Here is a 16966-nt window from a genome sequence, read left to right on the forward strand (position 1 = left end):
AACTACAACGTACAGTAACAAATGGTAACAAGTGCAAAGTATAGCACAGCTCATAACTCTAGAATTATAAAAATACCATTCCAATTTATGGTATTCTACTTCTTTCTTTTTTGAGATAAAATATAGCTATTATTGAAGCTGCTTCTGTACACACCTTCCCATGCCGCAGGTCTAGGAAAAATGGGCATAAAAGGGATGAATTCTGGATGCTCCCCAATATCCAGTGGCTTAGTAGCAATACATGTTTGAAACAAAATTATACTGGTGCAAGACAGTGCTCTGCTGGCTTAAAGGTACTTAAAATAGCATAGCATTTACTGAGTGATTTAAGGGAGTAAGAGGGCATTTTTATTCTGACATAATTGCAGCAGGGGGACATGGATTTATCAGATGTAATTGAGTGGGAACAAAACCTGTGGCTGTAAGTCTGTATTCTGCTCTTAACTGTAGGTCCTGATAAATCCATTAAGAGTTGGGGATGAGCTGTAAGTACAGAATTTGGCTAGAAGCGTCTTGTTTTGCTTTTCTGTAGTGGATAGGTACAAGCTTCTAGCCCAGTCCCACTGAAGTTCAGGTATTTGCTGAGCCTTCTCACTTGTTTTACTCAAATGAAAATCCTGATTCGTCTTTACCATCTTTTGCTGATGCCTTTTGCAAATGTTTCATTCATCTCAGAGCCTGTGCTAAACCAGCAAGTGTTTTGGGCTCTATATGTTAACTCTTTGGGATGTGACTAGGAAACTGCAGCTAGACTGCAGCTCCACGTGCTGTGTGGGGAGAATTAACAGGCTTTTTTGCATTTGCCAGATCTTCTTTGAGAATGGGAAGTGGGAAACTACAGTTCTATTCATTAGAGTAACTTCTGGGATGCATCCTGCTATCCAAGTCTGATAAGCTGATTGCTGGCCATATTCTCCATCTGCTTTCTAGGTCACTTTTCCCATGGGTCTTCGGAAGTAGGTTTGGTATCTGCCTACAGGTCCCATATTCTCCTTCAAGCTTACCATTTTCCTTAACGTTTTACTCTTGAGTAATGGCTTTTGCATTTTATTTGTAGTGAGGTTCCGTTATGTGTATGTATGTGTGAATATAAAACATGACTCAGATTCACAACCACAAAATGATTAGCTTTGTTAGTCCAGGAAAAAAATGCTTTCACTTTTCAGACTATTAGGAAGGGGCAAAATCTATCAAGCAAAGCATTTAAAAGTTCCGAAGGGAAATAGTTTCTGGATAAGGAGCTAGTTTTTCTGTTTCTAAACGTAGCTTCTATACTTTCTAAAAATACGTAAGGGAAATTGTTTCTGTATGAAGCACATCAGACTTTTTCCAGTTAATGAGTTCCCTTAGCAAGCAAGTGCCGAAGCTAAAGTACGGAGATGTTCAACTGGACTATGACATTTTTGGCACAGGGAGAACATTTTACCATTTCTTTGCAAAGCTACTAGGACAATGGAAACCACTTTGCAAGACAGAGCCCAGGATGGTACTGCATATGAATAATGAATAACCGAAGTATAGTTCAGCTGAAAAACCTCTCTCTAGCTCTTCATCAGAACCAGCTTGCCAGGTTCCAGAGCAAAGTGCAAGATTTATTTATTTTGCCTGATTTTAATCGGTATTTTAAGCGAAGTTTTTCAGTTCACTTTGTTTGCAGTATTCAGATGGACTCTCATACCTTTTCCATTACTATTCCATTTTGATTTATTCAGCCTGTGTAGCTATTACACTTATGGTGACTGAGTAAGTTTAAAAATCGAAGTATACTTCATCAATCCACACTGCACAAATATATACATTATGAAGGACTTGGGAATGCTTACAAATCATGGAACAAAGATTAGAAGTCATGTTATAACCAATAACTTTGGAATTATTCTCTACGGCCATTTTAAATTTTTTTTGTACAGTTTTGTTTCAAATCGCCAGCTTGGCCGAAGGTCACTGTCTCCCTTGAGGGATTCGGCTGGAGGCAAAGAGATGGCATTGTCAGTACGATTTTCCTCATACTAAGATAATTTTCTCCTTTTCCCAGTTTAGTTTCATCCCATTATTTCCCTTGCGACAGAGGACTCTCCGTGTAAGCAGCTAATGGGTACCCATCCTGTTACATCCTTGAAACCCCCAACCTCATGATGTGGGAGTGGTACATTAGTATCTTAATGAGAAAAAGCGATGGCGAGACCTGTGAGGTTAATTATCTCATTTCTCCTTCTTGATGGCCAATTATCATGCCTGAATTGGCCAGCTAATACAAACAGATGGAGCTTGGAACCATCCTTTAGCACATACTGGGGCACGGGATGGATGTAGGAGTGCTACAGGTACTGGAGGCAGAAATAGGTCCTATGCACGTGAGGAAGAACTTGAGGTATTCCAACGTGGCAGGATGTACTGAGCTGAAATGAAAATAATGATGCGGGATACAGATCGTAGGAAACCGGGTGTTGTAAGTTCTGAAGCAGAAGTTGTTTGTAATTACATGTGTACATCCCGTGGTTTTATATGCAACCAGGAAACTTCAGCTCATCCTGTGAGCAGAGTGTACGGACTGCTGGTAAAATGCAGGTCATCTCGGGGTGAAATGCATCAGAATCTGGGCATCACTTGGTCCTTGTCAGGTGGGTTGAGCTAGGAGCCAACTCCTCGTGTCTCATCACTGCTTATCTTTAGGCAGACTGGGAGCTTGTTTTCAGCTTCCGTAAGTACTTGTTTAAAAAACGGATCTGGGGACTGACTCGTATCTGTTGTCCCTAATGTACTTGCAAGAAGATGGGCTGGTTTTAGCTCCAGTCCCCTGTAAATGTCTGCAGTGTTGGACCACCATAGGTGGCATCAGTTGTCCCCATGTTGTGTTGAAAATTAAGTGACCGTTGAACGTACTGACTTATGCTGCCTCAGATATCATCTTAAGGAACTTCCCTGGTGCAGAGATGTCATCACAAGGAAGGGCCTTGGGAATACTAATGGCGGGAGCCCTCGCAGATGACAGGCTGTGTAGGTACAAAGAAGTACCTCACCACCACAGATACTCTTCCAGGCGTGTTATTTACACCTGCTGTGGTAGTAGGGCGAAAAGTGAAGTATGAGACACAAATTCAATCTGTTCTTAGTGAGGTTTCAAGACTGTTTGCCTCATCTGTACTGTCTACCACAAGACCTCTGTTTTCCACGCTGCTTTTTTATCTGATGGGGTTAATCTGACAACCATGGTAGGCTGGTGGGTGAGGTAGATAAAGAAAGGAACTGCCTGCAAACCAGTGGTTCCAAATACATCCTCTCTTTTACCCAGGATCTGAAAGTTTTCGGCAAAGAAGAATGTAGAGAGGCTAGGATGCATTTGATCAAGAAAGTGATTTAAAAATCTGACTTTCCTGGACCATGGAGATCTCTTTTCATGTCTGCTGAGAAAGCCAGCAGTTACTTAGTCATGAACCAGAGTTTACGAGTGATTATAGTTTTATGCGAGGTAGCTACATTAAGACATACCCTAGCACTTTGTTTTCTTCTGTATAACATAAATATTCTCAAAAGGGTGAAAATGTACACCAGTAAGAAGAAATGAGACTTATAGATAAAATGAGTAACTCAAAAATGTAAGGTTAAAGGAGATTGCAAAGGGAGGAAAGGCTTTAAATTTGAGTGGAGCTCTGTATAGATTAAGATCTGAATCACTCATGATTAAAAATGGTATCTTTTTTTTCTTGTTTTTACTTCTTAGAAGGAGAAAATTGGTAGAACTTCTGTTTCTGGTATGCTGCTAGGGTACGCCTTCCCAAGGCTCTAGTTAAAATTGGGTGTAGATACTTAGCTGTTGTCATTGCTCCTTCATTGCTGGGAAGGAGTTGTCTCTCTGGGCATGTTCGGCAGAGATACGTAATTCTGTGTGTTAGCCGAAGCAAAAATATTCTCATTTCAAAACTGAATTTTGATTGCTGAGTAGTATTTGTTATGTACACAGTGCCACTAAGGAGATAAATCTGCGAATAAGGGCATAAATAAAATCTAAGATCTGTTGTAGAAGCAGGTAACTGCAAGGGCTAAAGCAAATCCACTGTATTTTTTATCCTGTGTTTGTGAAACTGTGTTATGCTGTTTGTAGAGAACTCTTGCCGTCTTCTTAGTTTGTGAGGATAAAGGATCTCAGTTTATTTGAGAAAACAAAAGGTTGCTCAATCTTCACCGAATCCACTCTGCAAGCACGTTCAGCACTTTTCTTTGTAGTTTATGGACAGCTGAAGTAAAATATATGTTGCAGGAACTACTTGTTACTACCCAATTTCACCAAGTCTTCACATGCGCCTTTCTTTAGTATATGAGTAACCTCAGTTAGTCAAAGGACAAAGAATGACACGTGTACTTAGCTAGATGTGTTTAAGCACTAACTGAACTGGGGCCTAAAGTATTAGGAGTACGTGACTGGTATTATAACACTGCATTACAGTTTTTAAGGCCTTTCTTAAATCATTTAAATTAAATGGGCTGTGCACCTCAAGAACAAATAACCTGTTTTTTTCTCACACGCTTTACAGAGCGAGGCTCGAAAGGACACCTTGACCTCACAGAGTTAATAGGAGTTCCTCTTCCTCCTTCTGTCTACTTTGTCACCGGCTACGGAGGGTTTCCAGCTTACAGCTTTGGTCCAGATGCTAACATCGGTCGATTGACAAGTGCTATAATACCATTGCCTTTCTATAGAGATTTCGCTATCGTAGTTACGGTGAAACCAAACAGCGATCGTGGAGGAGTGCTATTTGCAATAACAGATGCCTTCCAGAAAACTATTTACCTGGGAATGAGACTTTCACCGGTTGATGACAACACCCAGAGAATAATTATGTACTACACAGAGCCTGGTTCCCATATCTCGCGAGAGGCTGCTTCATTCAAAGTGCCAGTGATGACTAACAGGTGGAATAGGTTTACAGTGACGGTTCAGGGAAATGATGTTGCTTTGTTCATGGACTGTGAAGAATATCAGAGAGTTCAGTTTCAAAGGTCAGCTCGAGCCTTGGTATTTGAATCTGGCTCTGGGATATTTGTTGGTAATGCAGGAGCCACAGGATTGGAGAAGTTCACAGTAAGTACTGTCTGATAAATTCACGTGCCTCAGTGTTTTATGCATGTACTCTCTACCCAAGAAAGTCTGCTTACAGTGGTTATATCCCAAATGAGGTTACAAATCATATAGCTTGTATTTTCCATACCTGGCTAGAGCTCAGGCAGTGCAGATATCTAACCTCTGGCCTAAAATGCAAATGTTCCTAGAACCTCAGAAGTTTATTACTGGTCCAGATATTAAGCTCACTGCTCAGTTTGAATACTAGGAGTTTCAAAGTAAATATATCACATAACTTTGTAAGGCCTTTTTATGAAGGGCAGATTTCAGAGTATCCATTTTTTTAACTTTTGAGAATAATACCTTAGCAGAAAGTCAATGTTTTAAACTCTTATTAGCTAGATACGTTTACATATATATGTTAACTTCACATTCGACATCAGGAAGAGAATGATCTCATCAAAGATAAAGATAGTTGGAAGACAAAGCTGTATTTCTACGATTTATATATTACTTGAAGCTTATCAGGTGCTTTAGGAAAATAGACTGGACCGAAACCACTACTACAAGGCTCCCAAGCCTTCTTAGCTTGAGTGCAAGCATCCTTCCTGCTGCATCCCAACTGGAATTCTCAGCCATTGAGCTTCCAAACGGAAATATGAAAGCTTTCAATATGCATGAGAGTGATTCATTGCCAAACTGAAAGGGAAATGTCACACTTTTTCTGTCTTGTTTTTGTATTTCCCTTGTACTTCGAAACTTGTACAGTATTTTGTGAGATTAATCTCTCTTCCCCTAAATTAGTAAAGCAGCAGCACAAAACTGAGTGGATCCTTTGCTTTAGAGAAAGAAGATACTCTTCCCAAAGTTCAGGTGTACTGGCAGGTTGTGAGCTCCATCTGGTAAGCAACAAGGACAGCGTACTTTTATCATTTATCTGACTAGTCTAAGCACCTAGAATTACAGAAATATATTGATGAGCAGCAAATAAGTGGTGGAGGAAAGGGATATGTAGGAAAACTGCCTCCTGGTGCTACCTATCTTAGATAGATGGGATGACTGGAGTATTGGGGCTGCCTGGTTAGTAGGTAGGAATGAGAGACATTCAAGAAAATGAGATCACTTTGGTACCCCACCTGGAAAACACATATGTGATGATCAGTTGCTGAGATTATCACCAATAAATCTGTAAATATGGTGACAGGAATACATGGTGGATTACACTCTAAGGCATTTCCACTGAAAAAGGCTGTTTTGTGTGCTATATTGCGTACATACATTTCAGCCAATAGTCTGATTGCTTCAGTACTATTAATTGTGACGTGTACTCTAGGTCTTTTGCCTTTATTTCTTCATGCATCATATGTCACAATTGCTTTTGGGTAGAAAAACTGAATGGTTGATTCCTCCTCATGCTCTGTTTGTATGACGAGAACCGTTTACATCGGTTGCCCAAAATAGAAAGAATTCACAGCAGATTGTGCAAATGACTCTGAGTGGATGTCAGTTGCTGGTTTGCTCTGGCTAATGGGAATTCGTGTGTCTAAGGCTCTGGTTGCCAGACACAAAAGGACATAACTATCATCAGATTTTATGGAAACAAAAGGAAATTCTTGCCCTGGTGCTTGGGGAAAAAAAAAAAGTAGAAACCAGACAACAACCAAAGATAGCTGAATCAGTGATGATGCCAGATTCTGCAAACCAGCTTTAACAGGGCAGGCAGCAGAAGGCTCAAGACCCAGACGGGGACTACAATACCTCATGCCTACCGTCCCTGCCGTGGCAGGCTTGGCTGTGACTTTCTTGGTTGGAGTAATTGGCTAGCAACAACACTTTTTTTTCCTTCCTTCACCATCCCAGGCCACAGATTAGAGCAAAAGGAGAAAAATGTGTCCTCCAAATGTGATTCACTTGTACTGTGAGAACAAAGCATCACTTCCAAGAGACTGCTTCAGTGTCTGGTTATGCCTCCTTTAAGTATAATTTATCAGTGAACTGTTCAGTTAGTCTGGTATTGTTCAAAATCTGAGTTGCCCATTATCAAGTTTTGAGAGAAATAGGATAGTTCAATTCACTGAGCTGTTATCTCAGATTGCCTGCAAACTCAGGAGGCACCAACTGCAAGAGTTTCATAGTCTTTGAAGGTACAGAAGTTGGAGGATCGTTAAAGGTAGAATCTCAGATTTTGTTCCTTTCTGAAATATTCTAGAAGCCACCAGAAATGTTGCTTCAAAAGTGCTTCCTTGCTTATAATTCGCCAGTGCTTCTAGGACAGGGAGAGAGGACCGCTGCAGAGGAAAGAGTGCGCGGAAAGTCAGACATAGCAGCGTATACAAATTTTAGCTACTCCTCCTCTGGAGTTTGCATTTTTTGGTGGCATTAAGTAACAGCAAAGCATTCTACTTTTCTCATCTCAATAGTTGTTGCAGTTTTTCTTGCTGAGACTCAGGCTTTCTGTACCCCTGAGTGAGCAGATCTGCTGTGTGTCTGTGGTAGCACTCAGCAGACAGAGTACAACCAAGATATCGTTGCATGGTGTAAACATTCTACCTCCTTGGAGAGCAGTCACTGGACTGAGAAGTATTCTGTGCCTGTCTAGAGATAAAGAGTAAATCTGTCAGCTTCTTCAGGCTCTTCTCTACAGAAAATACTAAAGCAGAGAAACAAAATATACAGTCAGCAAAACAGGAAGAGGCAGGTCATGTGTTTTTGGTAAGACGGCTCTTGATTTAAATACCCATCTTTTTGTCCTACGTGTGCATCATGCCTAACTCTGTGAGACCTCATAACAAGGAAACATCCGCCACGTGTTTCTTAAAAGACTTCGAGTCTTTGTAATCTAGAGAAACGAGACTGAAATGTTTAAAATGAAATTGATGCTGCTCCTTCAGCGTGTCAGACTGAGAAACATAATTTGTAAGTCTGAAAAAAGAAACTTTTGTTATCAGAAAATCCATCTCCCTTCTTTCCGCTTTGAAAAGTTTTAAGCTGGTTTCTCCCTGACCCACTTCTCCACTTACTGGTATTTCCTTCCCATCATTTGTCTCGATTTTTAGGGGTTTTTCACATGCCATTTTAGGAGCTGCAATGCACTTCTTAACCTGAAAAAGCAGACAGTGCTTTACATACTCTAGGACATAATCCCTTCAGTTGGGGCACGAACAATACAGTGTAGCATTTGTATTGTCATTGGGACATGATAGTCATTGTGTTCTGGCAGCTTCAATTTTTTCTACATTTTGCAAAAGGAAAATGTAAGAACATATTTACATTTTTTAAACTGGCTTTATTATAATAAAATTTTATGCTTCAGATCATTTTCAAAGCAAATCAGATCAAAGTCTGGTTTTTCTTGTTGATTTGTTTAATTCCCGCCCCTCCATTCCTCTTCACACATGCTACTTAAAATATGACTTCCTTTAATTCTTTTTGTTGTTTCATGTAGGGCTCGATTCAACATCTGACAATCAAATCTGACCCGAGGCCTACTGAAGATCATTGTGAAGATGATGATCCTTATGTGAGTATTCTTCTAAAGACCTCTTTATCTATCCTCAATGCCTCAGAGGTTTCAAAGTTATTTGCCATTAGACATTTTTCATAAGACTAAATGTAGTATTTCTTCTTGGGAACAGTATCATACTTAAAACTATCTGTGGGGGGAACCTCTTTTTTTGACTACACAGCCCCTAAAGCTGTGATTTTTCAAGGAGCATCATTTTCTTTTGTCTGTAACACCTTTGAGAAAATGAACTATGACTTATTTTTCTGAAAGGTCATTTTCATGAAATGCTGGAAGTACTGAAATAAGTTAGCATCATAATGACACTGAGGCTTCACCAACTGAAAAAAAAAGAAGTTTTTTTCTGCAATGAAGTAGCCAATTCCTTGGACATCATACTTTTTTTCCCTGACTTTTATGAACTTGCTATCATGATTGGGTTTTGCACAGGCTTCAGGGGACGTCAGCGGCAATGGCAGTGTTCAAGAACATGAAGGTATTTCTGAGACACAGGAAGTTCTTGCACCTTCTCATCTTCCCATAAGGGTAAATTTATTTGATTTATTTGCTTTACATTTCTGGTTTAATATTGCTTTTTTAGATAGCGAGGTCTGGATTTTGTCACTAGTATTTTATATATGGCAACTTCCAAAAGCACCTGTGAGAACAGCATGCACCCATCTGTAAGAATGACTGCACTGTGCCAGATCAAAAATCTGGTATATTTGACAACAATCAGCAACCACTACTTCGGGAAGAGTATAATAACAGATCAGGAACATAAATATGACACTTACCGTGAATACTCTGTTACTCTGCAACAATTTCCACCTCAGAAAATGGTTGAGTCAGGAGTGTATCTGTGTTTAGTGGACCTCAGCTGAATTTTTCTCCCTTGAATTTCTTGCTTTGGTTTTTTTTAACTCATAGGAATTTTACCATCCTCAGATTCCTGCTGCAGAGTTCCTTAGCTTATTTAATGACATGTTTTGTGAGGGACTTTCACCTTTTGCTTGCCCTTCTGAACATGCTAACTGCAGCTCTCATTTGGTGGTTACTCTACTGGAAGACAGAGTAAACAGTTGTTCCTTACTCACCATAACCTTTGTGATTTTAGAGATTCCTATCACATCGTGTTCCCCCTCCCTTTGTGTGGCAGGCTGAAATGTTCCAGTCCATTCCTCAAGATGAAGCTTTCCATGCCGCTTATATCAAGCATTCTTCTTTTATCCAAATTCTCATTGATTCTTTTAGAGAAAACCCGTAGGTTTGTGAGAAATTACTTTACAGAAGCCATGCTCACATTTCCGTGACGTAGCACATACTTCAGCTCTTTCAATGTCGAATCCTTCAGAACTCATGGGTAAATACTGTTTGGTTGTGATGATTTGTTGCCATTCATTTAGTCAGTGTGTTTCCTACTCTGTTCTTACAAAGACTTCCATTTTAGATATATCCTCTGCTGAGTTTCCCAAGAATATTCTTTTGCAGGAATTTTAATTCTTCCATGGTCAACATGAATGCAAAAAACTTGGGGTTTTTCTGCTATGGCTTAAAATTCTCTGAGCACTCTTTTTACAGCTGAATTGTCTATTGACCTGGCTTCCTGCTCTTGATGTGTTTGAAAAGAGATTTATTATTAATTTTTATGCCTTTTCCATATAACTCATTAAACTTCTTCTGGCCTGCCTTGTGCTTTTCACAGAATCACAGACTAGCTGAGTTTGAAAGGGACCTCTGAAGATTGTCCTGTCCAAGTCCCTTCTCAAAGCAGAGTCAAGTACAGCAGGTAGCTCAATGAGCAGGTTGCTCGGTGCCAGTGGGTTTTGGATATCTTCAGGGATGGAGACTCCACTGCCTCTCTGTTCCAGTGTAGTTTCTTTTCTGATGTAGAACCAGAATTTCTTGTATTTTAACTTGTGTCCCATCACCGTTTTTCCCTTCACTGGCTACCACCGAGAAGGGTCTGGCTATGTCTTCTTTACTCCCTCATATCAGAATTTTGTACACGTTGATAAGATTGCTCTGAGCCTTCTCTTCTTGAGGCAGTCCTCGCTCTCTTATCTTCCTCTTATAGGTCAAAAGCCCTGGTTCCTTACTGATCTACATGGTCCTTTGATGGACTTGGTCTAATATGTCCATGTACTGGTGAGCCCAGAGCTGGATGCAGTACTCAAGATGGGGCTCTCACCGTTGCTTAGTACAGAAGGATCACCTCAACCTGCTGGTGATACTCTTCCTAATGCAGATCAGGATGCTGCTGGCCACCTTTGCCAGAAGGGCACATTGCTGGCTCTTCTTCCACTTGTCTACCAGCATCCTTTCCTGCAAAGCTGCTTTCCAGCCAGCTGGCCCCTAGCCAGTACTGCTGCATGGGGTAATGCCTCCTCAGATGCAGGACTTGCATTTTACTTTGCTGAACTTCAGGAGAGTCTTGTCTGCTTATTTCTGCAGCCAGCTGGGGTTCTGCTGAATGGCAGCAAAATCACCTGGTGCCTTGATGACTCCTCTCCATTTTGCATCACACCACAAAATTTAACCCATGAAGTCTTATTGTGCTTTCACTTTTTCTCATTTGGATACAACTGCAGCTAATTCAGGAAAGATGTTTAACTCCTCTAGTTTATCCAGAAAAAAATAAATTCTTTTAGGTATTGCTTTAAGTTTCTGTTTAATAATCTTCATAATTACACAGCAATAGTGGAATTTTTGGCTTTTGTTCATCCTTCTGCAAGACGTCGTGCTTTAACCCCAGCCGGCAACTAAGCACCACACAGCTGCTTGCTCACTCCCCCCGAGGTGGGATGGGGGAGACAATCGGAAGAGTAAAAGTGAGAAAACTCGGGCGTTGAGTTAAAACTGCCTTGAGATAAAGACAGTTTTAATAGGTAAAGCAAAAGCCGTGCATGCAAGCAAAGCAAAATGAGGAATTCATTCACTGCTTCCTGTTGGCAGGCAGGTGTTCAGCCATCCCCAGGAAAGCAGGGCTCCATCACGCATAACAGTTACTTGGGAAGACAAAGGCCATCACTCCAAATGTCCCCCTCCTTCCTTCTTCTTTCTCCAGCTTTATATGCTGTGCATGACGTTATATGGTATGGAATATCCCTTTGGTCAGTTGGGGTCAGCTGTCCCGGCTGTGTCCCCTCCCAGCTTCTTGTGCACCCCCAGCCTACTTACTGATAGGTGGTGTGAGGAGCAGAAAAGGCCTTGACTCTGTGTAAGCACTGCTCAGCAAAAACTAAAACATTTCTCTGTTATCAACACTGTTTCCAGCACAAATCCAAAACACAGCCCCATACTAGCTACTATGAAGAAAATTAACTCTACCCCAGCCAAAACCAGCACACAAGAATGTTGTTTCTCAGCATAATCTCGGCATATTATTCACTGTTGCAGAGTACAAAAGGTAGAAAATTTCTATTTTAATGAGCAAGTATTATTGTTACATTGCTAAAAAATTAGCAACACATCTATGATCTACATGAACAGGGACCTAAAAGTGTAATGGCTATTGTTCATCACTATATACCACTTCCATGGAGTAAAAATGTGACATTTTCCTTTGATTTTCCAAACATATGAGATCAGTCTTGGGAGCCAAAATGTTATTTCAAGATCTGACAGTGTCAAGGTAATAAATCAATCTCATGCCTTCTTCAGAAGACCTAGAAGTTGCCTACAGTTAACTTGAATTCCATAATTTAGCTAGAATCAATGCCCAGAAGGAAAAATGTCACAAAAAAAGTATTACAGAATATAATTTATTATTTGGTAATGATGTAGTTGTGGTTGTCATAAATGAAGAGGCAAAGTATACCTTTTCCTGATGCGCCTCTCAAAGGCACACTTGCTCATCAATGATTATATCATTGCAAACATTTTTCCACTCAGCTGTAATTATTCCACTTACTTTATTTTAATTTCTTCACAAATTATTGTCTGCTTTGATGTTATTTTAATTTTCTTGTTAAAACATTTTTAAGATTGTCTGGGAAACTGAACCATGCTTTAAGTACACAACAGTTTTCTCTGAAGCGCTACATCACGATGTTAATAAAGCAAATATGTATATATGGCAGATTATCACCCTTAGAAAATGAGAAAGAATGAAGCCTCTTCATAGGTCTATTTTGTTCTAGAGACACTTTTTTGGCGGCAGATTGTCAATTTCTTGGACCGTGAAGAAACAATCTCCATTGTGTCTGTGTGCAGTCCCAGTTACTACTAGAGTAACTCTTTGTATGAGCCAGTCACAGAATGGATGATGGTACATAGGTTTCTGAGCCAACTAATCATAAGCCTGAAAGGCCAGTAAATGACTGTTTTCTTCAAAATGTAAGAATTTCATGTGACAGTATTTCCTTGGATTGCACACAGATTTTTTTTTTCTAAAATGCCTGGGAACTTCAAAAGGCCATACCAGCATGTCAATAAATACGTAGTCTCCTTTAGCAAAATGTTTAATGCTATTGCCAAATTAGAAATGTCTAAATGCAAATGACTCATGGGATTTATATGCCTTCCAGAGTGACTGTCCATGGAGTTTTAATGACTTTATTCTTTAGAAATATTAAACAAGAGACAGAAAAACAAATGACAACTTAACAATCAGTACAGTCACCGACAGATGTTTCTGAGAAGGTTTTTATTTATCTTCTACTCTGAAAAACAGCTGAACAAACTCTCCAACTCAGCACTTCGAAGTAAATCGCTATGCTGCGCTGGAATGAAACAAGTCAAAGGTCATACTTGAAAATGCAATCTCTGAATAAAGCCACTTCGCAGTGTTGATGGTGCATATTCTAATTTGTATTTTTCTGCTAAGTAGTTCAGTACTGTGCAGTAGGAATGGAAAGCATTCTTTGGACTATTTCAGAATATTTCCATTTAATGGGCCTTGTGAATCAGCAAAAAAGGCCTCAGCAAAGCAGCAAAAAAGGCGCATTTAACATTTGTAGAAGAGGTGTCTCTTCATTTTTCTGTGGATTCCCTGCTAATTGATTATTCAGCCAAAAACTGTCCTTGGCATGTCTTATCTATAGGGATCTTCAGAAAAATATAGCCTGAACTACTCTGAATGTCAGAGAGGCACTGCCAGAAAGGAAAAGTAGGGAACAACAATTTTCATTGCTGGTTTATGAGTGTTCAAGCCATTTCATGTGTGTTGCAGTACTGGGTTTGTGTGATTTTTTTTTTCCCCCGGGAACAATACTATCCATTTTGTTTCATTAACCTTACATCTTTATGAATCATAAAAATACAATCAGGGATCATAGAATATTTCAGATTGGAAGGAAGGTCATCTAGTCCAACCTCCTGCTCAAAACAGGGTCATCAGTCAGGTCAGATCACACTTTTCAGAGCTTTTTCCAGTCTGGTCTTGGAAACATCTGAGGAGGTAGACTGCAACAACCTCACTGTTACAGCCTGTTCCAATACAGGTCTATCTTCATGGGTGAAAATGTTTCTCTTGATATCCAGTCAGAACCTCTCTTGTTTCAGCTTAATGCTCATTGTCACTTGTCCTACTGCCAAACACCACTGTGAAGAGCCTAGCTCCGTACCATTGGTGAACCCTGTGTAGGTATTGGTAGGCTTCCGATAGGTCTCCCATAAGCCTTCTCTTCTCCAGGCTGAAGAAGACCAGTTCCTTCAGCCTTTCCTCATAGGGCAAGTGCTCCAGCCCTTGTCTGTCTTGAAAGCTATCTGCTGAGCTCACTCTAGTTTATTGATAACTGTCTTGTAACAGTGGACAAAACCAGGCACAGTGTTCTAGACGTTGACTAACAAGTGCTGAATAATTGGGGATAATCACTTCCCTAGACCTATTAGCATGTATCCAGAGTTCCTGTTAACGCAGCTTGCTTTGCAGCCAGAGCATGCTGCTGGTTCATACTCAGCTTGCTGTCACCAAGATCCCCAGGTCCTTCTCCATAGAGCTGCTTCCCAGTTTGTCCGTCCCCAGCCTGTGTCATTGCAAGGGGTTCTTCCTTCCCAGGTGCAAGACTTTGTGTTTGTTCTTGCTGAGTTTCATAAAGTTCATGTTGGCATATTCCTCCAGCCTGTCCAGGTCCCTCTGGATGGCAGTTCTGCACTTCAGCGTATTAACTGATGCATCTCCAACTCCCAGTTTGGCATTATCTGCAGACTTTATGAGCAAGCACTCTGCTGCCTCCTCGGGTTATTGGGAAAGATGTTAAACAGAACAGATCCCAGGATGAACCCATGACTACGTCCCATTAAACACTATGCTCTGCGTTCAATCATCCAACTAGTTTTTTACCCAACTTGTTCCTCTCCCGTCCAGACTGTAGTGTCCTAGCTTGGATATCAGAATACTGTGGGAGACAGTATTGAAACCTTGCTAAAATCAAGGTGGATGACATCCACTGTTTTCTCCTCATCTGCAAATCCAGTCATTTTATCACATAAGGCAATCAGGTTGGTCAGGCGTGATTTACCCTTGGTAAATCCCTGCTGATGGTTCCTAGTTACCTTTTTCTCCTTCATGTGCCTAGAATCGTTTTCCAAGAGGACTTGCCTCATGATTGTCCCAGAGATCAAAGTGAGGCTGGCCAGTCTGTAGCGATGTGGATTGTTCTTTAGGCTTTAGAGTAAATTTAATAATCTGAGAGTAAATGTTCCAAATTAGTTTTGCCATTTTTAAACTATTTTTTTTATTACCCACACACTAGTCAGAAGACATTTTAAAAGTTCTAAATTATTTTTATGGGGATTCTAAAGTATGTTCTGGATTGAGTATTAGTATTTGGAATTCTGTATTTGTCCTTGTTTCTTCATTCAGAGTTAAATATAAAATCCACTAACAGATTTTACCTTTCAATAACCTAGTCCCTCATTGTTTAATCTGTAGTCTTTACAGAAGTGACACACACACTTTTCTACATATTGACACAAACGAGCGTGTAACCAGACTTGTCTCAGTAGTGACAGACAACAAAAGTTGCAAGTTGTAGCTGGGGAGGTTCAAGCTGGATTTCAGGAAAACTCTCTTCAATAGGATAATAGCGCAGCACTGGAACATGTCACCCAGGGAGGATATCAAATCTCTGTCCTTAGAAGTTTTCAAGATTTGGTTAGACAGTCCTGGCTGAGCTGATCTACTTGCAGGAGTGATCTACTTTACAGGACCTCGAGAAGTTCCTCCCAACTAAAATTTCCTCCATGTGCCCATGCAGCCTGTATGAATCTTGACTCAGTGACAGGGGTTGGGGGCCATTTTTTCTCTATGTCTTTTCAAGTCCCCTGTGGCTGGATATAGAGTGGACAGAATATCAAAGAAAATGTATCATTAGCGCAAGAGAATGAAGTCCATCATGGAAAAAGTTACAGTGAAGCTGCTCTTTCCCAAGGGAGTGTTTCCTAAGGCACATTTACACAAGCTTTATCTTGCTGTTGTGCCTGTGGTAGCAAAGGTTACATTCAAGAAATTCCATTCTTACATTCGGAACATCATCCTGAACATGAAAGGTGGAGACCAGAGATCCTGGGAAGACCTGCTGGGCTCTTACAGAGGCCCAGAGTGAAGGCTTGTCCTCAACAGTATGAATCCTTCAGTGACACCCTTTCTATTTCCTAACAAACCGAGCAATGTGGTACCTGCCATCTTCCTTGAAAAACATGTCTACAGCCTAAGCACTTAGTTCTTAGGCCACACAGTTGTCTCCCAGAAAATGTGGAAGCCATTGTGTTCCCAGTTAAGGAATGCTAAGATAAGTGTTGATAGAAGGCATACATAAGAAAAACCAGCATGTAATGAAGAAACAGAGGATGTAGAATGAACTGTGGAATATCCCCTTCTACTATCACCTCAAAGGAAGTGACGTAGGGCTACAAAGATGCTTAGGGGTCTGGAACATCTGTCTTACAAGGAAAGGCTGAGGGACTTGGGGCCTTTTAGTCTGGAGAAGAGAAGACTGAGGGGGTTCTTATCAACGCTTATAAATATGAAGGGGTGGGCGCCAGGAGGATGGGGCCAGTCTTTTTTCAGTGGTGCCCAGTGACAGGACGAGAGGTCACGGGCACAAACTTAGTCATGGGAAGTTCCATCTAAACATGAGGAGGAACTTGTTTCCTTTGAGGGTGGCAGAGCCCTGGAACAGGCTGCCCAGAGAGGCTGTGGAGTCTCCTTCTCTGGAGATACTCGCCTGGACGCATTCCTGTGCAACCTGCTCTGGGGGACCCTGCTCTGGCGGGGGGTTGGACTAGGTGATCTCCAGAGGTCCCTTCCAACCCCTCTCATTCTGTGATTAAGATCCCAGCGCTTGCTGCACCCACATCAGATCTCTCTCCTATTACTGAGGGCTTTCTGTAAATTCTGGACCTTTCCTGAGGGAGGAAAATCCTCAGTGTCTGAATTGGGGTGTATGTATGGGTGCTAA

General features: G+C 40.8%; 1 protein-coding gene across 1 annotated transcript in view; it reads left to right on the forward strand.

Annotated features, from left to right (window-relative positions):
• LOC104255676 (collagen alpha-1(XV) chain) overlaps positions 1-16966 on the forward strand; it is a 160915-nt gene that overhangs the window by 43719 nt on the left and 100230 nt on the right. The window contains exons 3-5 of the mRNA XM_059836098.1: positions 4533-5080; positions 8505-8579; positions 9012-9107. Of these exons, the coding sequence (XP_059692081.1) occupies positions 4533-5080; positions 8505-8579; positions 9012-9107 (719 nt within the window). The remainder of the gene's footprint in view (positions 1-4532; positions 5081-8504; positions 8580-9011; positions 9108-16966) is intronic.

Source organism: Gavia stellata, chromosome 3 (genome assembly GCF_030936135.1).
Source record: "Gavia stellata isolate bGavSte3 chromosome 3, bGavSte3.hap2, whole genome shotgun sequence".
NCBI lineage: Eukaryota > Metazoa > Chordata > Aves > Gaviiformes > Gaviidae > Gavia > Gavia stellata.